Here is a 24,220-nt window from a genome sequence, read left to right on the forward strand (position 1 = left end):
AGCGAGTTGAAGAAGCTGCATGGAAGACTTCCTAGGACTTAAAATCAAGAAAGAAAATGTTTATTCTTCTTGCTAGAAGTGGTAACTACTGGTTTCACCTGCTGCATTACAGAGAGGAGCCAGAAGGGCAGAGGAACAGACTGCTGGGCATAGTGTACAGATTACACACTGGCATCCCCAGCCACTGCACAGTCTTTTGTCTGCTCGACTTTATTGACTTGTTGCAGACTGTACACAACATCAGCATACTCTTTGCTACTTTATAGCTGGTTGTGATTAGACTGGTATAAACAGCATTTGATTTTGTTTTTCTCTAAGCAAAATATCCCCAAATAGTTTTACAATAAGGGAGAGTAGTGGACAGAATTTTTTTCTGTCTTTTGCTGTAGAAATCAGAAAGAGGAAAGACTTGGTAATATTTAGGTTTTTGTTCTAAAGCTTCTTTTTTGCATGCCTGTGAAAGAAGTGAATAAATATTAAGGCCAATGCAAACACTCAAGATGCAAGCACGTAGGTACCCAAGACTACATTTAATCAAGAACTTTAGTCACTACCAAATAAAAGGGTAGTGCTGAAATCAAACACTCCCTACTGCATTATTTATGAAATATAAATCTTACACTGAATTTTCTCTCAAAGGCTTTCTACTTCTGTTGTCTCCTTTAGGACTTTTTGTCCCCACTTCAATATGCCTCTTCAGTAGCCCAAAGAAGCTGGCATACTGTTTTTTTGTACTATGAGACAGCAGAATTAGCTCAGAAAATTTATGCAGTAATTGAAATTCTGCATAAGGTGGCTTAGTGTACAGCCCTCACTCTGGTTCCAGCTGTCTTCTCTGATTGCCCAAATGCACTCTGAGATGTACAGCTTAGAAAGCTTTGATGTGAGCTGCTTTTCCATAAACCTTTATGTTAGGATATTATGCCTGTCTTTCTGTCTGAAATCAGTGTGCAAAAGTGTTGCTCTCAGTGGTGCCAAACTCCAAGAATTTAAAATCCTGCCAGGCTCCTAAAATACTTGATATTTTTTTCTTAAAAAGCATATCAGGTGAAACACTACTTAGTTCTAAGTTCTTTACTTTTGCCGTCTGTTTTTTGAGCATCCCAGGTAGAATTTTGGTCAGGTTTTCAAGTTAATCTCTGCAACAATCCTGAAAGCCAAAAGTATATGTTTTATAAATGGAACCCATGATCTCCAAAGTCCCTAGAGCAAAATAAGCTTGTTATTTAGCAGTATTCAGTAATCTGTGTTTATTCGGGTGTTTTGTATGAATTAGAAACTGTATTTTAAGGACTCAAATTTGAAAACATTGACAACTGATGCTTAGGATGATGTTGCATTAACATTGTTAATTCCACAACTGTAGAGTAGACTAGAACTAGAAAAAAATCAAGGCCTTATTTCAGAGGTATATACCCAACTCACTATTTAATGATATGATAACTGAAAGCTGGTAAAGGCAAAATGCTTTGAATTAGGTTATAGGCATTACAAAAGACAGCAGCATATTTACAGTTAAATAAATGGTTCAAGAATTTTATCGGATGTAAAACATATTAAGCTTTTGCTTGGAAACATACCTCCTATGTCATAATGCATTACTGATCTCATATTTTCTTCTTGTACAAGAGAAGTATCGTATCTTTGTCTATATTTTCACAATCTATTTCATTCATCACATTTTCTGAAGGTCAATCTTTTAATGATTTACTCAAGAACTGTCCTGGATTTTCAGAATTTATTTTTATTGTACCAGTCACCAATGATGTTTACATCCTGTTTTGCAACCAGAACTATTACCATGGATACAAGAATCATAAAAAAGAATTAAACCTCTGTGAACTTCTTCTTGAGTTCATTCATATCTGGTATCAAAAACTCTTAATAAAATCTAAATGTTTCCAGTTTTATATGATACAAGAGGCAATAAACTATTTCTCTTTATTTTGAATTACAGATGGCATCTGCTCAAGATTCCAGATATGGCCAGAAAGATACATCTGACCAGAACTTTGATTACATGTTCAAACTGCTCATTATCGGCAACAGCAGTGTTGGGAAAACCTCCTTTTTGTTCCGATATGCTGATGACTCCTTTACATCTGCATTTGTAAGCACAGTTGGGATCGATTTCAAAGTAAAAACGGTTTTCAAAAATGAAAAAAGAATTAAGCTGCAGATTTGGGTAAGCCAAAAATAATAATTCTATGAACTAAGCAAGCTGTAGCAGTTCGATAGATAGGATTTAAGGTACTGTAGTTTTGCATTGAATGTCATAACCTATATATATATGTGTGTGTATATATATATGTCATAGTAATGAAAAAGCAGTTAATTATTTCCTGCATCATTTTCTGTCTTGAGTAATAGTGTGTAGACTGTATTTTTAAGGTATTGAAGTACAGCAGAGTATACATGCTGAATTAAATTCTGTTAAGAAATGACACAGTTTGACACATCATGGGTATCTGTGCAGTGAGGTATAAACAACTATGCAATATATAGGCTATTGAAAGTGATACACATTACTAACAAGTACCTTGAAACACCAGTTAGGATCTGGCTTCTTCCCACTAAAATCATAAATTCATGTAGGAACTATGATAGTGGATGCATAACAGAAGGCAAAATTTTTTGTTCTGTTAGTTATATTTGTTATCCTGATCACCTGATCACCTCTGCTGAGGAAGAAAACGTGTGGAGAGAGTGTAACAGCTGTGTTACCCAAACATGCAAAACATGCAAACCTTGTCCCTTGCCTACAGCTTAGAGATGGTAGAAAGATGCCAAACGTAGGCAAGTGTGATGCCAGGCAACAGGTGTTCTTTTCTGCAGACTTTCCTCAGAAAGAAAGGATAGCCAAAACATTTGTGTAGGAGCTGCTGATGCTCTCATCTCCTAACTCTTGGGTGATAGTGACACTCACGTAAAGGAGTGTGTGTGTGTGTGTGTGTGTGGAATAGCAGAACATTTAAGGATGTGGGACCTGGAGGTAAAGCTTCAGGTCTTTGCTATCTTCCATGGGTGCTTGAAGATTTTGAGCAGTGTTTCCTTTGTGAGATATTTGTAACAGCCTTATTAACCAAGATTTTCTTTTTTTTTTGTGCGTGAATACAAGTAATTAAAAAAAATTATTTAATGAAGGGCAACCATTGAATCTCAGGAAACCGTAGATCAAATACAACTCATTCATCTAAAATGTTTTGAACAGCAGATGAATGAAATATCTTTTTAATACAGCACAAAGGTGAATTTCCCAGAGTTTCCTAGACTATATCTCATTTGTGTCTTTTTAGGTAAGCTTCAGCCCTTGATATCTCAAATAATTTGTTTTTCTGTGCCCTCTAGGAACTGGAACACAGACTTTTTCCCTCTCAATTTCTCCAACTGCCTTTTTAAGCTTAGATTCTTGCTATTATCATAAGTGTAACAGTGCCACATACTAGGTAACTGTATGTCATGTGCATGCTTTCACTGCAATAACTTGCAGTTTCGTTGTAGTACTTTAATGTTGGAGATCACATAGAAATTCACATTGACATTACCTTATTATTTTTTTATAATGGAGCAATAAAATTGTGTTCATGTTATAGTCTTTACACAGTTCTTCCTTTAATCACCAAGTATCCTCTGCAATAGATTTTATTGTTCATGTCTTTCCTAGCAAAAGCAGCAATGTTAGTTTACAATGTTGTATTACTGTGATTAGTTTGACACCAGTATATTTCTCATAATGCCTCTCCACAGCAGACTACAAATACATGCTTAGCTCAAAGCAGTCCATTAATCTAAATGAGTTCAGGGCTATCTGTGGCACAGAAAGAATGTAGCAGCTGTATTCTTGACAGCTGGAATAAACTTCCAGTTCTAGCAAAATGGACATTTTGTTATTCTTTGCATGGCAGTAACATGCAGGCACCAAACGGACTCTCATAGTCCTTGCCTGAAAAAAACTTGCAACTGAAATGAGTGAGACAAACACAAGGGCTCTATGTCCTGTAGGGAAGAGGGAACAGAGGCTCAGAGTATGGAAGACACCTTTCTAAAGTCACCTACCAGGATACAGGGTTAAAGGTAGGACTTCAGATCTTACTTCCATGCTAAAGCTTTTTACCCCAGCCAGCACTGCACCTTGGTTTGTTTGGGTTTTTTTTTCCATTGAAATTTTAATACCAGTTCTTAAAAGGCCTTGTCATAGAATCATAGAATGGTTTGGGTTGGAAGGGACCTTAAAGATCATCTGGTTCCAACCCCCCTGCCATTCACAGGGACACCTTCCACTAGACCAGGTTGCTCAAAGCCCCATCCAGCCTGGCCTTGAACACTTCCAGGGAGGGGGCATCCACAGCTTCTCTGGGCAACCAGTTCCACTGTCTCACCACCCTCACAGGAAAGAATTTCTTCCTAATATCTGATATAAATTTACCCTCTTCCAGTTTAAAACCATCACTCCTTGTCCTATCACTGCATGTCCTTGTAAAACATCCCTCTCCAGCTTTCTTGCAGGCCCCCTTCAGGTACTGGAAGGTTGCTGTAAGGTCTCCCTGGAGCCTTCTCTTCTCCAGGCTGAACAGCCCCAACTCTCTCAGCTTGTCTTTGTAGGAGAGGTGCTCCAGCCCTCTGATCATCTTCGTGGCGCTCCTCTGGACTCATTCCAACAGTTCCATGTCCTTCTTACATTGAGGGCCACAGAGCTGACCGCAGTACTTCAGGTGAGATCTCACCAGAGCAGAGTAGTTGGGGAGAATCACCTCCCCTGACCTGCTGGCCACGCTTCTTTTGATGCAGCCCAGGATACGGTTGGCTTTCGGAGGTGCAAGTGCACATTTAGCTTCTTATCAACCAACACCCCCAAGTCCTCCTCCTCAGGCTTCTCTCAATCCATTTTCCATCCATTCTCCAGCCTGTATTTGTGCTTGGGATTACCCCGACCGATGTGGAGGATCTCACACTCGGCCTTGTTGGACTTCATGCGGTTCACACAGGCCCACCTCTCAAGCCTGTCAAGGATGGCATCCCTTCCCTCCAGCCTTTCGACCACACCACACAGCTTGGTGTCATCTGCAAACTTGCTGAGGGCACACTCAATCCCACTGTCCATGTCACCAACAAAGATGTTAAACAGGACCGGTTCCAATATCAATCCCTGAGGAACACCACTCATCAGTGGTCTCCACTTGGACACTGAGCCGTTGACTGTAGCTCTCTGAGTGTGACCATCCAGCCCATTCTATATTCACCGAGTGGTTTGTTCCTTAAGTCCATGTCTCTCCAATTTAGAGGCAAGTATGTCATGCGGGACAGTATCAGATGCTTTGCACAAGTCCAGGTAGATGACATCAGTCGCTCTTCCCTTATCCACTAGCGCTGTAACCCTGTCACAGAATCACACAGAATCACAGAATCAACGAGGTTGGAAGAGACCTCAGGGATCATCGAGTCCAACCGCTGCCCGTATACCACCCTGTCAACTAGACCATGGCACTAAGTGCCATGTCCAGTCTTTTCAAGACTTCTCCTGTCGTAGAAGGCTGCCAAATTTGTCAGGCACAATTTGCCCTTCATGAAGCCATGTTGGCTGTCACCAATCACCTCCTTATTTTCCGTGTGACTTAGTATAGTTTCCAGGAGGATCCATTTCATGATCTTGCTAGGCACAGAGGTGAGACTGACTGGCCTGTAGTTCCCTGGGTCTTCATTTTTCCCTTTTTAAAAATGCAGGTTAAGTTACACCTTTTCCAGTCAGTAGGAGGTTCACCAGACTGCCACGACTTCAAAAATGATGGTTAGTGGCTTAGCAACTTCATCTGCCAGTTCCCTCGGGACCCTCGGTGCACCTCATCAGGTCCCATGGACTTGTGCACCTTCAGGTTCCTTAGATGGTCTGTCTTCTCTTACAGTGGGTGTTTCTTTATCCTTCCTGTCCCTTCCTCTGCCTTCTGCGACTTGGGTGGTGAGGCTAGAGCACTTGCTGGTGAAGCCTGGGAGAAAAGAGTTGTTGAGTACCTCAGCCTTCTCCATATCTCGGGTAACCAGGTCTCCTGTTTCCTTCCATAAAGGGCTCACATTTCCCCTAGTCTTGCTTTTATCACCAACGTACCTATAGAAGCTTTTCTTGTTGCCCTTGACATCCATTGTCATTGCCAAATTAACTCAAATTGCAACAGCTCACTGTTGCTGTTTGCACTTTTTAGATGGAGTATTCTGCATCGGAGCATTGTGTTGCAGTTATGCTTGCTAGCAAATCGGTTGACTGTTGCACCTCTGGGACCTTAAATAAAATCAGTTAAGTATGTCAGAAAGCTATTCTAGTACATGAAATATGAAATAGAGCACTATTACCCCATCTCATAAGCTATATCAACAGTCGTATTATTCTTAATATGCAGTATCTGTATATGTAACATCTGTCTATATTATCTTATACTTTATTACTCTTTTGGATTATGCAAATATCTTTCTAAAATGACTACTAGTCCTGAAATATCTGTCTCCATTTCAAACTGCATTTATGAAAGACCATTTATATTAGAGAATATATAAAACTGAATGAATCATAGCAAGTGTGATTTGATGTTAATTCTGATTAGAAACATGCATGTGGTTATAAAACTTCCTTCAAAATCACTGGCAAATTATTTCGTGACATCATGTGATAAGTGATATTCAGAATACATGAAATAAAACATTTTGAAAAATCTCACAGGTTTGAATAGTCGGAAGAAACTGGAAGTGCAACTTTAAAGTGTGTTCTGAATGACAAGATCAGAAATGAATTACTTTGCCATGTACTGCAGTGAAGAAATACATGGAATGCTGCTGTTCTGCTGTCCTTGGCTGGCAGTAAGATGAAGAAATGTGTAAATAGTAATGCTGTTAAGTCACTAAAATTCACTAGCCAGACACACAGTTAATCCAAGATGTGTCCTGTTACAATTTTGTACATATTCTTCTTGGGTAAACCTTTACAATTCATGTTTAATAGCCCTTCTAGCATGATTCTTTGTGTTCAACTTGAAGCATGTTGGAGCTTGAAACACTGATTTCCTCAGAATAAGATTCTCATATGCTTACCAGTGAAGGGCACAAGTTTATTTGAAAGTCAGCATGGGCACTTAAAGAAGCAGAGTCATTATTTCTTAATAAAATTCACTGTGTGATTATCCCAGATTAACTAGCAAGGGTTAATAAGTTGAAGTAGGTGCTGCCTTATGGGATGTCCTGCCGGTCTTTCGTTTTTTTGAGTTTTTTTCTTTTTTCGAGGCAATGGTGTCTTATTCTGGGATTCAAAGTACCTGAATTGAATTGTCTTCTTTCATTGTTCAAGTCAGGGAGGATGGGACTCTCTTTAGTACTTACCATTATATCTTTTTCATATGGCCAGAAAGAGCCTGCTGGGAGCACTGTAACATTTGCTTTTTTTCCTTCTGAGTCAAACACCTTATTTCCACGATATTTCTTACTGGAATTGAGAGAGGTTCAGAGTTCAAGTGCTGTATTCATTAGTGATAGCACATTACCTTGTCATTGGACCACCAGCTGGCCCTGAAATTCTGTTTCACAGCAAGTTATAAATGTGTCAGCCCTGGTATGGACATTATGAAGACAGCATATTAACAGGTTTTTTTACCTTTTAAAGGAGAGAAATCCATTAAAAAGGCATTTTACCTAAAAACTTATTGATTTCTCAACAGAAAGTATAAGACGTTTTAGAAAGGAATCGCATCTGTATGCAGCCCATATGTGCATAGGATAAAAGTCCATCAGAAGACTTTAGGATGTTTTATAGTATCAAATAATAAACAGCAATATATTTTTCCTCCATTTGGTTTGAGCTAGTAATATGAAAAAGATGGGACTGGAAGGCTATAAGATTATTATTTTGTTTTCAAACTGCTAAATTTCAAATTATGTTGAATTAAAAAAATGGCTAGTCAATACTAATTCTGACAAAAATACATGCTAAAGAAAATGATTAAAAGCTCAAAGAGGTGCAAATGAGAAAATAAAATTAAGTTTAACCTTATAAATCTGTCACTGTGTTCACTGTACAGATCACTACATTCAGTATGCTTTGTAGCTGTGATGCCATAAAGGTTTGCATCACTTTTGTAAACTCTTTTGATGGTTTAATAGAAATAAGAGAATGTAAGAACTTATGGAGAAAGTATAGGCTAATTTTCACAGCAGAATTTGTTAGCTAAAATTTGCCAAAATAAATCATTAGAATAGGGGGAAAAAAGGAAAAATAAAATGCAGATATTGATTCCTAGAAAACAGAATGAGATTTACAGAGACAAGTGAACATATTTGTTTAACTGGCAGTGTATCCGTAACACATCATTAGCTCATGTTTAAAATTTACTTGATCAGTAGTCTCACTGATTTCTAACTAAATTCAGTACAAATTTTCTTTGAGGAATAAAGCATCAAATTTTCCCTCTCTGATCTGTTTATTAGTCAAAAATGTTCTAAATGCATTCATACAGCAATATTTGCATAGTTTCTATCTGGTTGCAGTGCTTTGGTGCAAATATCATATAAGAACACTGCACTGCCTTTTGCTGCTTAGATGTCTTTTCCCTGGGACTAGCTGTAGACTTCATGGACTAGGTATAATGATCACACACAAATAAAAGATACCCTCCTAGAGAAGACAGTGTAAGAGCTGCTTGTGTCAGCATATCCTTCCTAGAACTGTGTATGACAGTTTCATTTGATACCCAAAATGTTGCTGTCTTCACATCAACCGTTTTCCATAAATTGTCATAGGGTTCGGAACTAGGTGAGGAATAGGTTTTATCACCTGAATGAGGAAATCCAATGTCATCATTCAATAATTAAAAATATAGTATCTGTTAAAAGAAAAATCAGTAAATGTTAGGCACCTGATTTTTTTTCTCTACAAGCTCCCTAACAGCGCTTTAGCAGTAAAAAGGGGTTCAGTTAAAATGAAAATGGGGGAGGGGTGTGAGGGGTGTGGGTGTGGGGGGGTGTGTGTTAGAGGGGTCTGTCAGAGTACCAGTATGTGTGAAAATTGCCTTAATATTGGAGTCTTTAAGGGGTATCCTACAGTAACTTACAAGTGTGGAGGCAGTGCAATATTGCAGAAATATCCTGCAACAGTGACTAAGGCTATAGTATCAGTGCAAGAATCACGCTAGTTCAGAAGAAAGGTAGTGAAAGCTGAAGCAATGCAAGGGGAGTTGAGTGTAATGTGTGGAGATAGCAGATAGCAAATGTTTCATCACAAGAATTTCAGGGCGTGATTTTGTCACATCTGACTCATTTGAGTATTTTTAATTGGTATGATAACCACATCAAAGTTTATTTCATGATTCCTTTCTCAGGTGCTGGTGGCAGTGTGTAGCTGCTGCTTTGAATACACAGCCTTTTTAGATGAGGATAGTAAATCTGATATTGAAAATGAAAATTCTTCATCTCAGCATGAAAATCAAATGTGTATCTAATAATACATCAGGGAACAAGAGATTTGAAGACAGCAATACAGAAGGCTGAAAACTTCAGGGATTTGGGATTTCTCTGAATCCATCTGTACTAGTAAATTAAACATACCAAGACTGCCCTTTGGCACTGAGTCCAGCTTGCATGAAATAGCTTTTGTCCATACATTTAAACTCTTTTAGTCTATGAAAGAGGGTGGACACATCCGGATTTTGTATTGGGAAAGCTCTCTGTCCTCTGCTAAGTCCTGGATCTTACCCAGGAACTGTTTGGCAGAGTGCTAGCAAGCCTGGACCAAAACTGTGCCAGAAAATGTGGTGGCAATTTCATGGTAGAGACAAATTCCATGGCCTCAAAATTCTCCCTGGCACAACTAAATTTACTATTATAGGCATGACCTGGAAGGGCAGCAGCTCCAGCCAGCCTTGGGTTAGCCTGACCTGTCTGTGGTGATAAGGAATGTAATGTGTTCACAAAAGTTATTCTGTCAGAAAGCTCTAAAGGAGCCGTTCCTGGGAAAAGATGGTTAATGTGGAATGTAGATGTGATGGCCAGAACACAAACTCTTTCTGGACTTTCCCTGTTAGCTGAAACAAGGTGAAATTCTGGGCAGATTTTGTTTTGGTTTAAGCTGCCCTCCAACAGGTGAACGTTATCCCAGTTGTGGTTGGATATTGTTAGCCTAAAATATTCCCTTTCTTCTCCTTCACTTATTTCTGCACAATACATATCTTTGAAGAGCCGTGAATAATATTTACCTGAAAGTTTTGGGGTAGGATCCTAATTTCATACTACTGTATTATTTCATGCAGAGCTTTGTACATCTTCATTCATAGCTCTTCCACTTATGTGCAAGCCATATTTTGTATACTTTATTTCTCAGAAATACTGGCATTCATTAATCATTATTTTTCCATAATTGGGGTTTTTTCCCCTCTATTTTTTTGGAGCATCTGGAGTTTTCAACAACAAATATTAAAGATTTGCACAGCCAAGTGAATGCCCATTATAGTACAGATAGTACTATTGTGTTCAGATCTCAGTCAGAGAACATCAGGAGTTTTTGATCTTTGTATAGCTTGGAGATCTTAGTTACTTCCAGAAGTTGTGTATTTTCCTTAATTCAGGGATTCTTAGTGCTGTCTTATCTTGTGTTGTTTATGTTGATTGATTGATTGATTATTCTGTATTCTGTTTCTTGTACCTGTTCTTCTGTTTGTATTAAAGTTGTGCCCATGGATCTAATTCAGCTCAGGTTTCCATTGTTTTAGGTAAGTAGCCAAGAAAAAAAATGATTGAATAGCTCACTTTTAGCCAATCAAGTAGGAATGAACAGGTGGGAAGGGGAGATGGCTAATGTAGGTATTTCTCAGGGAAAAGAAAACTGCTTACCTAAAAAGCAGACAAGACAGCTTGCCTTTTCTCTAGACTTTAGTGGATGCTAGTAGTTTGTATAATGCATATAGTATGTACATAATGTAAATAGTTTATGTAGCTTAAAGTTGGTCCTGGTTGGCCTAAACCAGGCCAATTTTCCTTTCAGTGATTTTTACTTTCAGCTAAGTCTCTTCTAAGTAATTGCATTTTCTGAAACCAACTGCATGTTTTGCATACAGTGTCTGCTTCCAGGACTGATAACGCTCGAAGTTTATAGTTATCACTGAGGCACCGGTAGGGATGTTGTGCAGTAAGGCTCTTGCTGTACTTACTCTTAGAGAAACCAAGGTCACTGCTGAATTCCTCACTGCTTACAAGTGAAGAGCCGAAGGGGGGTCGCACCTGCAGGGGGGAGCGGGCAGGGCAGGTGACCCAAAACTGACCAACGAGGTATTCCATCCCATACACGTCATTCTCAGTATAAAGCGGGGGGATCACGAGGGTCTCACTCTTTTTCTGCTATGGCCGGTGTCCGAAGAGTACTCTGTCTGTTTTCCTGCTGTCCCCGATCCCAATCCGTGCATCCCTGAATCCAGCTCTCAACCGTTGCTGGGCCCGGCCTGGGCCTTCCCAGAGCCTGCCCTGCAGTGCCGGTGGTGACGTGGCTGAGTTCAGGGGAGCTCGATCTTGGTTTTGTATATATTTGATTATATCTATTATTATTATTATACTCTTTTTCATTATTATAGTTTATTAAAACTGTCTTAACTTTCCAACCTGTAAGTCTCTCTCCCTTTTCCCTTTCCCTTTCCCTTCAGGGCGGGGGGGGAGGGTTAACAGAGAGCATCTGCCACAGGTGTAATAGCCGGCCCAGCTTTAAACCGTGACAAAGTTTAAAGGCATCAGAGCAGAAGGAAATGTAAGCAGAGACTGGAAAGATAATGTGTGTGCTACTATTTGAAGTTTGACTGCAATTGCTAATGCAATGAGGCACGATGTGAGAGAAAGCACCAAAGAGTCTGAGTGAGAATGGGACCATGAGTTTTTGAGACAGGGTGCCATAAATGGTGTAAAAACTCACAAACAGTTACAATGATGGCTTGTATTATTTCCTTGCAAATCACAATACAAAAGTGGTAACTGATGTGATACTGCAGTCCTTTACTGGAGAACACAAAAATGAACTCTTGTATTTCTTGTATAGAACCAGGGCCCAGTCTTCAGTGCCAAAGAATATCTTGGCAATGTCAAAGGCATACTCAGTTCAGACAGACTCTAGTGCAAAGAGCACATACTGTACGCTCTGTGAGACTGGCTGTCTTGGCCAGTGATGGCACTTTTAAAATTGTTATGCTTTGAATAGCACTGGCTATTCAAATATTGATGTGATATTACAATTTTATTGCTATAAAAAACACATGTCTTGGGAGGTTCAAACATTGACTCTATATCCAACTCAAAAAAAAAGGATGGTGCCTATCACTTCAGCACCCTAGCTAGAAAGCCCTGTGGCCTGATCCTCTGTGCTTGCTCTTACAGTCATATGCACCAAAGTGGTTGCAAACTCCTGGCCTCAGATATTTTGGAGAAGAAACTTGAGGTAAATGTCAGTCCTGCGACTGCAACTAGCATTAAATTCCACTTTTTTCCCAATATTCCAATGGTTTTGTGAAAGCCTTCTGTAACATTAGGTCAAAGATTTTACTCTTTTACAAAGTTCTGTGCTTTACAAAACCCTCCATTGCCTACTTCAACAATTTTGCTGTATAGCTTTGCTTGCAGCGTAGAAATCATGTCCCTGTGACCAGCTTAGCACTGTATGACTCCTGTAATCAGTAAAAAGATACATCCGTATTCAAAGGCAAAGATGAATTGGAAAGAGACGTGGCACTTAGCATAATTAAAATTCTAAATAAGGCTTATCTCGCTGTTTAAATGGAAATTTCCATGGGGATACTTTAAAAGAAACTGAGCTAGTTTAGGACACCTTATAAAACACTTCTCTGTAGTGTGTCTTAGGCAGTTTGCTTCATTGTACTCCTGGGAAATGCATCCTGCCATCATTTAGGCCAACAAATCATCATCCTGCCAGACCTAAAGTAATTGCAGCTCCCTGTAGCCTCTGACCAGGCATGCTGGCATAACATTTTTTTCAGCTGCCTTTGCTTTCCACATCATGATCTGCAAGTCACCAGCTTTTCCCATGTAGGGAAGCATGTATTAGTGGAAGAACTGTCATGGGCCAGCACTTATGTGTGTGCAAGCATCTTGCAGATGCTACGTAGGCTCCTTAAAAAACTGATGGTGAGAAAGGGAAAGGGAAGATAGAAAAGTCTTTCATACATGTGTACCTGAATAGTAAGATCTTTGATTTTGCTCAAAGTGAGGAGTCAGGATGAGAAGGAAAAAGGGAATGGAACAATTTTGCTGTGCTAAAGGTCTGAAGAAAGAACAATAACCTTGGGCTAACATAGAAAACAAATGAGTTATTTTAATTGTTCAGGCTCAGTAAAATTCAGAGAAATCTGACAGTATGCTTTAAATAGTGAGATGCAACTTATACTTACTAAGCTATCATTTTAAGAAGCAAGAATAAGTCTATGTTTAAAATTAAATTAATGTTGACAGCATTCCTTAAAGTGAAAACTGTGCTGCAAGGTCCTGTGAACCATTTTAGCGGCACATTTAAGAAATCTATACAGCTGCAGTGAATCTACAAAGAAAAAAAAAAGCCCATACAGGCTCTTTGCTGCATTTTAATAAGATTTGTGTTGTAGATTAGAGCAAAATGTTGCACTCTTGCTGTGCAGTTGTTGCTTTGAAATCAGAGGACCAGAGCCTTGGACGGGAGCCATAATGTAAATACCATGAAAAGGGGAGAGTAGAAGCAGTATTTAAAGCGCACTTTTGCCTTCTCCTGCTCAGTGCAAGCTGTTTCCCTGTGCTCTGTTAGAACAGCTTGAAGTCATTCTGAAATTATGCTGGGTTGAGAGGGGCATAAGTGACTGAGGGAGGATGAGGGGGTCACACAAAAGCAACTCATTTTTATTTAACACTACCCAATTTATGTTATGCTCTGGAAGTAAGCTTAAGTGCATTTTGTAAGAAGCCAGAGCCATAAGGGGCTCTGTATCACGTCAGGATAATGTTTGCAGTAGCTAACACGTTATGGACAATGCACCCAGCTTTTGCATGTGAAATGATGACATCAATCAAAACAGCATCCCTGGAGGATTTATCTCTGTATTTACATTGTTATTTCTCGGCCAGCTAAGAAAAAACATTTAGGGTATTGGTTGCATTTTTTTTCTGGTAGAGAAGCTGCTTTTTCTGCTTTTCTTTGTTTTCAGTGTAGTTGAAGGCTAATCTCTTTCAATCTTTTCTGAATAAATATATTGTTCTGTAATCATCTAAGTATTTTCTGGTTTAACCCAGATTGTTTTGTTACTCACTGCTCATAAACAAATTCTTTCCGCAGTTTTTACCTGTTATGACTTTATTTATTCATTAATTGCAGTTTGAGAAATACAGAGAATTCTGCCTCGATGAATTCAGTCAACAACTCAGATGGAGGTTGTCAATGGTGTAATTTAGCCAACTTATTTACTCTAAAATTAGTATGGTACCTAGTTATAGAGAGTTCTGCCTTTCCTGCCTATCAGGTCATTATTTAGGTGTATTTATAAAAAGAAAAAGGGATGTAGGTCTGTCACAGGAAATCAGTTATTCTGTTCTGACAGCGAGAATGGTACTTGGTGGACATTTTTGCCCCATATAGAGATTGTATACTATTGACTTTGGTTTATTTTATTTGTAAATAAAGCCCACCCTGCAGAAAGGACTATGAAGTAACCTCTCATAGGGGGTTTCTGTTTTTCCTTTCTAGATTGTTTAGTCTGTCACACTGGCTAGCAAGGCCTATATTCATTCACCTTAGTGAATAATTCTAGGATGAGCTGAGCTAAAAAAAGCCTGGAAGTGTGATGTTTCATAATTCTATCTTCACCTATGATTAGGATTTGTATTTTCTGCAGTGTCCTGAAATCTTCTGGGACTGCTTATTTCTGACCTCTTCTCCAAAAGATATTCAAATTCTAGTCATCATGTGAGACTTCTTAACAGCAATAACTGCAATTTACTTAAACTGTAATTTCTTTGGAGAAACTGTTTGTGACTAGGGTCCCCAGAATTTAGGGGATATGATCACATGTGAGATGACTTTACCTATGCTCACTGTGAAGCAGAAATGTGGGAGTGAAGTGTGGAAGCATCCCAATTGGCTGGATGTAAGTGTAAGATTCTTTAACGGTATGAAAAAAGGAATCAAGGAAATTTCCTGGAGAAGACGAAGTTTAGTAATGAAAAGACGGGTGGGTAAGGAACTAATGACAAGCTGTCTTGAAAGGAGAGGACATCAGACTTACAATGCATTGTGGAAAGGTTTTAGGACTCAAATAGTTAGTAAACTTAATACATAGTAGGTATATGCTAATAAAATTTGTTAGTGATGGGAAGTTGGAAAGTGTTACCAGTCTAGAAGAGGATCAGTATGTCATACAGAAAAAAATAGTGACTTTCAAGTGTCAAGTAATAGAAATGGAATTTAATTTAACAGTACCAAATTCGGCACTTTGGGAACAACAATAAGAAATTATTTTATGAACTAGAAGGTATTCAGTCAGCAACCATTGAAGAAAGGCACAATCTGGGTATATGAGAAAGAGAAAGGATTCCTAACAACAATCAAATGAAAAACAGTTAATATGGCCCTTGCATTTGCCTGGTGAAGTATTTTCAGAGGAAATGGGGCTATTCCATCATGTACTGCACTGGAGATACTTCATATGGAGAAAGGAACTCAAACAGAAGAAGTGCAGAAAAACCCTATTGTAATGAGCAGAGGAACTAAAGGAAACAGAAGGAAACAAACAATGTGGCTTTTTGAGTCTAGAAAACAAGTGCTTTGGTTTTTGATGAAGTAATTTTTTTTCAATAAGTATACATAATTTTGCCCAAAATGCACAGTTCGCTGCTGAGAAACAGTTGGGATGGGAAAAATGTGTAGGCAGGCCTGTTAGTTACGTGACATCAATGTGCTGTTAGATGAAACCTGTGACAAATGAACAGGATATGCACTGATGGTCTGTATAAAAGACAGAGGCATTAATGAATTGCCTTAGAAAACATGTGTGGAGTTGGACTGATAAATGGCACATGCACTGTTCTGAATGCTCCCAATTGCTCCCTCCCCAAACATACAGTGGAAATTAATGCTTGTATGTTATTTTGAATATGGCAGTGGTCTTACTTACAGTACCTCAAAGGACTCAAGGATTTGTCTTGCTCAATGTCCATGAGACACCATCCTTCTTCCTGTTCTTGTTTAGGCTAAATTCCTTTCAGAAAATCCATCCATGAGGTGCTAAGAATGCTTTTTTTCACAGCACTCTGCTTCAGGCAGTTTAATGAAATGAAGGGGTCGGAATAGTGTCATTAGCTGGATGCATCCCATAAGACAGAGCTGGTGGCAGGTAGGAAGAGTCATAACAGAAACGTGACTCAAGGGTGATCAACAGGAAATCAATTTGGTTATTGGATATTATGAGTCTGGTAGACAAAGAAACACTAGACAGAAGCTGAATGTGAACATGTCTGTTTGCCATGTTGCAGGGACTATAGAATCTATCAAGACAGAAAGGCATGAAAAAGATCATATAATGGCAAGAGGGCTTATAGTTGCTTTGGCTGGGAAATGGAAAGGCTGAGAAAACCAGCTAATTAGAGGGGAAGAAAGAAAAAAAGGATGTGGTTGAAGCCTATGTGAGGAGTCCTGTGAAAATGAATGTCAGACCTGAAGCAAGAGAGTAATTAACAGCCTGAAGGATAAAAAGACCTTACAGAAAAGTCAGATAGTCCAGGAGAAATGCCTCTACACTGAAGATAATGAATGACATTATGATCGTACAGGAACAGGAGCCTTAAAAGCTAAATGGAAGAAACTATGCTAGAAGATGACATTTGTTTATAACACCTTAATTGGACATCAGCTCTGGGGATTAAACCCATGTATATTTAGAGCTAAAATCATGAGCACTTCTTGCTTTATTTGAAAGGCTAAGACTGCCTATGGAAATGTCCTGTTGTAAACCAGCCATTATAAGGGCTGGCCTATATGAGAGGAATGACCGTGTGATTTTAAGGGGATAGAAAGAAGAAAACTTGGAATCTCTTAATACATTGTCAGTCCCATACATGCAGGTGAGCAATGAAGTCCTTGCTAAAGGACGTTGCACATGCTAGAAGTTTACATGAGGTAAGAGAAGTCTGGGCAAATTTGTCTAAGAGATACGCACTGAGAGTATTTATAGACATAGAAACTACCTCTAGCTCAAGAAATCACAGAGCTGCATGTTGTTGGAAGTTGGGGGGATGTTAAAAAGAACTATCATATATGGCCACCTTGCTGTTACAATTTTCCCTAAGCATTTAATCATCAACATTGTTACAGAGGATACCAACTAGATATACTTTTGATCTGACCCAGTTAGACTGACCGTACATAAATGTTTATTTACCTGTGAAACAAATCAGTTCTTTGCCTTCTTCCAGGAAAAGCTTCCCTGCTTTTTAGGAGGCTATATTTCCTAGCTAGAAAAGTGCAAGAAAATTCAGTTGCAGCCATTTTAATACTCAGGTCTCTGCCATGTACAAATGAGCCTTAATACTTTGAAAATAACAGGATCCAGGGAAATAGGAATTTTATCTGCCTGTCCCTTTGCAACAAGGTTTTCTGAGAGCTGTCATGTGATAGTACACAAGTAATCACAGAAGTGGTTGGAGATGAGGCATGGCAGGACTGCAGTCTTCTTGTTTCATCATGGTGAAGGATGCAGGGTCAGGAACTGGGTAGATTCCAGGAAATCTTATGTTATTACTTGTGCTGTGATTCCCATTTTTAAAGGATTGCTAAGAGGCTAAAGTTGGTATAATTATCTTGTAGTTCCTGATAAATTACGTACTAGCTTTCTTTTGCTAAATTATAAAAGTTCTTTACTTCTTTTTAAGCCTCAGATATCACAGCCTATTTCCTTCTGAATTACTTTAGAAATGCTACACCCCAATGCAGTGGTTTTTAGCCATTCATATTTGGGTCTATGGTGTCCTGTAGGACAGCCAGATATGATCTGTGAAATAACCAGAGATTAAAAAATAAAATACATTCTCACATATGTAAGAAAGGAAACACAATGAGGGAAAATTAGTAACTTACGTTATTGGCCCAAACTGTATTTGCCTAGAAATAAAAAATCTTGTGGGGCATCTCTGAAAAATAAGTTAAGTAACCTTGACTTAAAAAGCCCTATTTTCCCTCTGCAAACATAGGAACACTACTATCTCCTACCTGACTTGCAATAACCATTCTCTCTTGAGTTCTTAGTTTCTTTTTTCTTTTTCCTTTGTATAAACTGTGGAGTTCACTCTGACCACAGCACAGCCCTTCGGACTTAATTCTTTGATATTTTCCATTTTGTGTTGCCAGCTGGGAAGTGAAGTAGAACTGTATGACTTTCCATCTTTGTGTGTGTAAAAGAGTATGTACACCTTCTCTGTAAGAGTGGGAGAAGGTTTTCAGGACAGACTGGCTTAGGTTTGGATAAGAAATTGTTCTATTTTGAACATGTTCTGGAAAGATGCTAGAGGCTGTCTCTGTTGACAATGGTGGACACACATTCATCTAATACATCTTTTGTCTCAGTGCAATCATTGTGCAAAGCAAAGTTTCCAGCACCCAGTGTACTACCACACAAAGGATCTCAAACACAAAGCAATGACACAGGAGCACAGCATGGCAGGCCTCGCATAGTAGAAATAGGCAGTGTTTTTCTAAACCTTTTTAGAGGGTTTAGAAAGGCTTTTTTCTTTTCCCTTTTGCTTTTTTACCTGATTTACTTTCATGTAGTACAGTGAGAACATAAAGAGTATTCAGTGGGTTTGCGTAATTTACAGCCCAAGTCCAAATAAACTCTACGAGTGCAAAGGTAAAGTTGGGTTTTTTTCCATATGTACAGAAGTCCTTAGGAAATAGGATCATTCTGCAGGCCAGGAGAATTCACTTTCTACAGCTGTTTCTTTCTGATTATGCAGAAGGGAGCCTGTGTTAATGATTTGCCCAAATATAACTTTCAACAGACCAAAATGAGTGTCTTTTGTGAGAACTTGAGTTTTCAAGAGTAGCACTCATCTTTTACTATGGCTGTTTCTTTTGGAAGCGTATAGTTAAATCCACAGATGTCAGTGACACAGGGATATCTTGTTTAGTGTGTTTATGAACATGGCTTATGTAGAATGAATTTTAAATGCTGGAAGTTTCTTTTATTTTAGCAATTTAAACAAAAAATGGGTAGGGCCACCCACAGAAAATGTCCATTAGTATATCTTCCATTGATTTGTCTCATTAAGTGTAACTCCAAACCTAAGTAATATAGGATTTTTTTTCTACCTGCCTTATGGATTGTGTCAGTGGTGTATGAGCAAGTGTTTTAAATGTGATTGACTGTTTCATATTTTTTTGTCACATATAACTTTTAATAATAGAACAAATCCTCCTCTGTGGCAAACCACTTCCAAGTCTGAAAGAACCAGTGTTGAATTACTGTGATTCATCCTCTTGGTAACCCAAATTGTATCTCCAGGGCTGCCAGACTTCTAGCATTTTGGAGATTAATAGGCTCTGTTTTTTGTTTCTGGAAGGGATTTTGTAGTTGGCTTTGAATAGGCGAGGGAGGAAAGAAATAAGTTTAACAACTTTTAATGTCCTTGAAGTTCTTAATTTAACTGATTGACAGTCCTTCATCCAGAACTGAATCACCCGTAAATCTAACTTAGCAATTACCCTATAATTTGCATCTCTCGTACACAAATATAGCCAAACTCCTTAAAATGAAGTAAGGACTTAGGAAAGATTTTAGCTGCGTTACAGCAAGGAAACAGGTGAATTTGACATTATATTATGTTCAAGGTCTAACGGTTTTATAAAGTGCTGTGACTGTTGTGGCTGAGTCAGCAGCTACATTGTAGGAAAGTTGAGCTCTGATGCAGTTCTCCACCTGATGAGATTTCCACTCACTTTTCCAAGTCTGATAAGCTTGTGGACAGAACTTCCAAACTTGGTGATGTTTGCTCCTGAGTAGTTCAAACAAGAAAGCCTTCAGGAAAGTGTACAATAGTAAATTCTCGTTTTATCTATTCTGGAATTGTAACTGGTACACTTAGGGACAGATTGTCAGTTGATATACATCCATGTTGTTCCACCAAAGTGAAAAGAGCCAAAGTAAGAATCTTGGTAAGGTGGAGATCCAGGTTATATATTGGAAAATGGGGGAGGGAGAGGTAACATACAAGTGGAATCAGAAACTTAAGGTCTTAGTCAGCTAAGATTTAGGTATCTGCTCTAAGGTAGTAGTTTACCATGGCTCTATAACTGGTGGTCAGAAATAGCTGTCTTCAGAAGGTGATTTATTCTGCGCTAGAACACCTCTCTAAAAGAAAAATTCCCCATAAAATTTTCATTTTTGGAAATGTATGTTCTATTAAACTGAGAAAGAAGTAGGTCTAAAATATAGTGAAGTAGATGCTTATATTTTGGATAATTGAATCCCACCCTTAGCAGCTGGAAAACAAAGAGATACCTTTGACAACAAGAACAGCCAGTGGCTGAGCTCTTCGTTTAGTCATGGCTTTTCGCAATTTTTGCAAAAATCTGTATGCTGTAAATTAATGACCACCAGAGCACTTTGGGCAGGTTATGAATAGCACAAATGATATTAAAGAGACAGACACTGACCGATGAATCAGTGTTATGCATGCAGAAGCCTTCTGTAGCTGGATGCCATTGCTGAGATGACGCCAGTGGTTAATAACATTAAGGCATTTTTTGTCTATTAGAACCAGGTGCCTATGTTCTCATTCTGAATTTCACTGTCTGGTGAAGAAAAGGATTTTTCAGACAGACAATTAGGATGGGTACTAATAATTATTATTCAGGAAAGTTTAAAGCTCAAAGACATGAATATGCCAGCCTTGTTAAATTTTTGAGAAGGAGTGGGAAAGAGAGTGGCCATCAAGGCAGGATTTTTAAGCAAAACAATAAAGCTTTCTAATCCCACTGTCTATGGATAGATGCTTCTATCCATTTTATAGAAAAAAGTTATCTTCATTATTTGGTCCGATGTCTCTATGGAGACCAAATGTTTGTCTGAATTTTATTGTAATCATGGGTCTATCTTGAAAAACCTTTGTGGCACAATCCAGAATATTCTAGAAAGTCTCTATGCTTTTTTGTCTAGAAAATGTTGCTGATGCTATATTTTTACAAAAAGGTGGAGAACTGAGAACAGAGCTCATATGATTTGTTTTGGATTGAGGTTATGTTTTCCAGTCCTTTGAAGATAGGTCATAATACCTGTTGCAGGCTGATAGATTTAAGATTCTCTGTACACTACTAACCTTTTCCAGAGGTGGTGTTTGTGATGGATGCTTCCCATGAAGAGAGAGGCTGCACTTCCTTAAATTTGCTATTTTATCATGCATTTCTGGGCATGATTTTTCATAAGCAAAACCTACTTTTGTTACAGTCAGTGGCCTGATGCATCATAAAGAACTTGCAAAGGAGGTTGTATGATTTCTTAAGTCTTCTAGAATTTTTAAAGGGTCATTTTTAAAACTGCTTCGAAGAGTTGTCTTCTTTCCCCAAAATCTTCTGCAAATGGGTATGTTTTCATGTTTGGAAAAGGATCACATAGATTTTTCAAATGAGACATAAGCCAGACAGCCAAAGGACTCCTGGAGCAATAATTGAGATCAAGAAAGAATTTTAAAATGACCTGGAAAGAATTTCCTTGTTTTCTCTTGTTATCTGTGGGATTGAGCAGGAATCTGTGCTTCATAACCATAAGTTAGGGAAAAGATATGTAATTAATTCTTGCAGTGGTGAGTTCTGCTCACCAATCCATTTTCTTATTTGTTTATATTTGTCAGAGAACACTGTGTAATGCCTGCTCCATTCTTCTTACTGTTAATTATCCGGACTGTGATTTAATTGTCCCGTATATTGTTCTGCATCAGAAATCTTAAACAGTATTTTTTCCTAAAAGCCAGGCATTTCCTTTGAATGCAAGCCAAGATTTTGCAATGTATGTCTTAAATAAATGAGCTGCATGTGATACTAATCATTTCAGGTTTCTCTTTTTCAGTCTGTAAGACGCTTGGCACAAATCTGTACTGTCCTGTGTCTTTTTAAAATTATTTCTGGGGCTCTTCAAAAGGGAGAGTTATAACGCATTTTTCTGATTTGGCATCCATGCCAGTAAGCTGCTGACTTGCATGAAAATAACGTGCTTGCCTCTGCCATCCACAAGTACATGTTCAAGAGAAACTGTGTTCTTTGTCTTTGTACTCCCTCCTGCTGTCAGGAGCTTCCAGAATTGAAATCACTTGCAAGTGAAAGTCCTCATTCTCAGTCTTAGATCTCAGTTCTGCAGCCTCTATGTGAGTGATTCCCAGTCCTTTGAATTAGACTATTGAAAATAGAGAGGTTACTCAGGCAAACAAAGACTGAAAGATCAGGTCCATATTACCTGCTCCTTAGAGGTCTGCATCTGCAACCATTCAGCTTCAAATTTTACTATCAACTTATCTCATTTGAGTCATGGCTAAATATATTTCTACCTAGTAACAATTAATTCCTGGTGGCAGCTGCCTGTTCTCAAATCACATTCTGTAACCATGTGCCTCCAACACATGTAGTTAATTATGACAGAGGACCTGGAAATGTTATTAGAGTCCAACCACTTAGAGAATCTCATTAATTACGTACAGGGCTACTTGTGATCAGTTACATTGTCCACTTAGTATGGTCTGTGTAGTTTTGAGTTTGCATAGAGAAAAATCATAGAATTAATATGGAGAAAGAAAGAATTTACTTTCTCTTCTGTGAAGGAAGGGAATACCTAAGGATCTTCAGAAATAGGGGAAAAATTTATATTGATATCTTGTATTTCTGGAGTGTCTAATTGGTGATGGAATATCTGAAATATCAGTGTTAGATGAATGTATAAGTTCCTTCCTTCTTGTTACTTGTCATAAAAAATTGCTGTTTTGTGAGGTGTGTTAGTGCTCTTTGGGTTCCCCACTGAGTTTTTGAGAAAGGAAAGGGGAGGAATAACATTAGCTGAGGAGTGCACTTACAGACTCAAGAAACCTACTGCTTTTCACAGCAGACTGTCACATCTTCAGGACATGTTAGTCTTCCTGTTTGTACACACATCACCTGTTCATGTAGAGTAGGGCTAGGCTGGGACTTTCTTTTTGCAGAAAAAGAGGTAGAGAAAGTCAGAATAGGAGCTAGGTAGGGTGAAGTAAGAGAGAATAAACCATATTTAGTAGCAGAAGTATGCTATGGCATTTTTTCCCCTCTTAAAATATTCTCAAAGTGTCTGCTGCCTCATTACTACTTCTTTCTATGACTGCCTCATGTTACACTAGATAAGGAGAGGGTTTTTTTCAGCATTTAGCAGATATGAAACATGGAATCAGCATGGCTTTTCCACTCTTATGACAAATACCACTGAACCTCTTGGAACATCCTTGTAGTTGCTGGGAACAGGCTTTTGGCAATAATGTAAGTAGTGGTGTTTTCCCCACAATGTTGACAAAGCAACTGAGGCACAGAAAATTGTCACAATTTGCCCAGGATTACAGAGCAAAGCTGTCATTCCTCATCTTTCCTCTTGCACTTTGACACTGTTTCCACCCATTGCCATTAATTTCTCAGAACACCTGTGAAGTAATCAGCATATGGCCTTCCTATGTGATTGCTAATGATCTTATTAAAAGCTACAAAATTACAGTTGCATGTGATTTTTGCCTTGCTTTACACTGGACTTTTAATTACCTGCAAGCACTTGATGAAATACTGTGGCTTAATAACTTTGCAGAGTTATTCTCTAAAGTTATTTGAAAATAGGAAATTCAGTGGGCAGGGGGTACTTAGCTTGGCAGAGAATTTTGGTACCTTTTACTTAAAGCAACATTTCTCTCCAGGCCTTTGCTATAGAGAACATGCTAGATGACAGCCCTAACAGTAAAACAATGGATTCTGTAGAAGTTAGGTGTACCTTAACAGGGTGTAGAACATGTGCTAGCTCTTTGTATAGGGATAAATATCAGTCTTAATCCTAAAATGACAGCTTGATATCAGAAGAACATGGAACTATTTAAATAGTGAAGAATTTCTGGCTAAATTCCCAAAGATTTCCCATAGAATAGCAAAAGTCACTGAACTGTTTTCATGCTAAAGTAAAAAACAAATTTTCATGTC

At 38.5% G+C, this 24,220-nt stretch overlaps 1 protein-coding gene across 1 annotated transcript in view; it reads left to right on the forward strand.

Moving 5' to 3' along the window:
* RAB3C (RAB3C, member RAS oncogene family) overlaps positions 1 to 24,220 on the forward strand; it is a 152,687-nt gene that overhangs the window by 7,712 nt on the left and 120,755 nt on the right. Inside the window, exon 2 of the mRNA XM_068422694.1 lies at positions 1,958 to 2,185. Coding sequence (XP_068278795.1) covers positions 1,958 to 2,185 — 228 coding nt within the window. The remainder of the gene's footprint in view (positions 1 to 1,957; positions 2,186 to 24,220) is intronic.

The sequence above is a fragment of the Nyctibius grandis genome, chromosome Z (genome assembly GCF_013368605.1).
Source record: "Nyctibius grandis isolate bNycGra1 chromosome Z, bNycGra1.pri, whole genome shotgun sequence".
Classification (NCBI taxonomy): domain Eukaryota; kingdom Metazoa; phylum Chordata; class Aves; order Nyctibiiformes; family Nyctibiidae; genus Nyctibius; species Nyctibius grandis.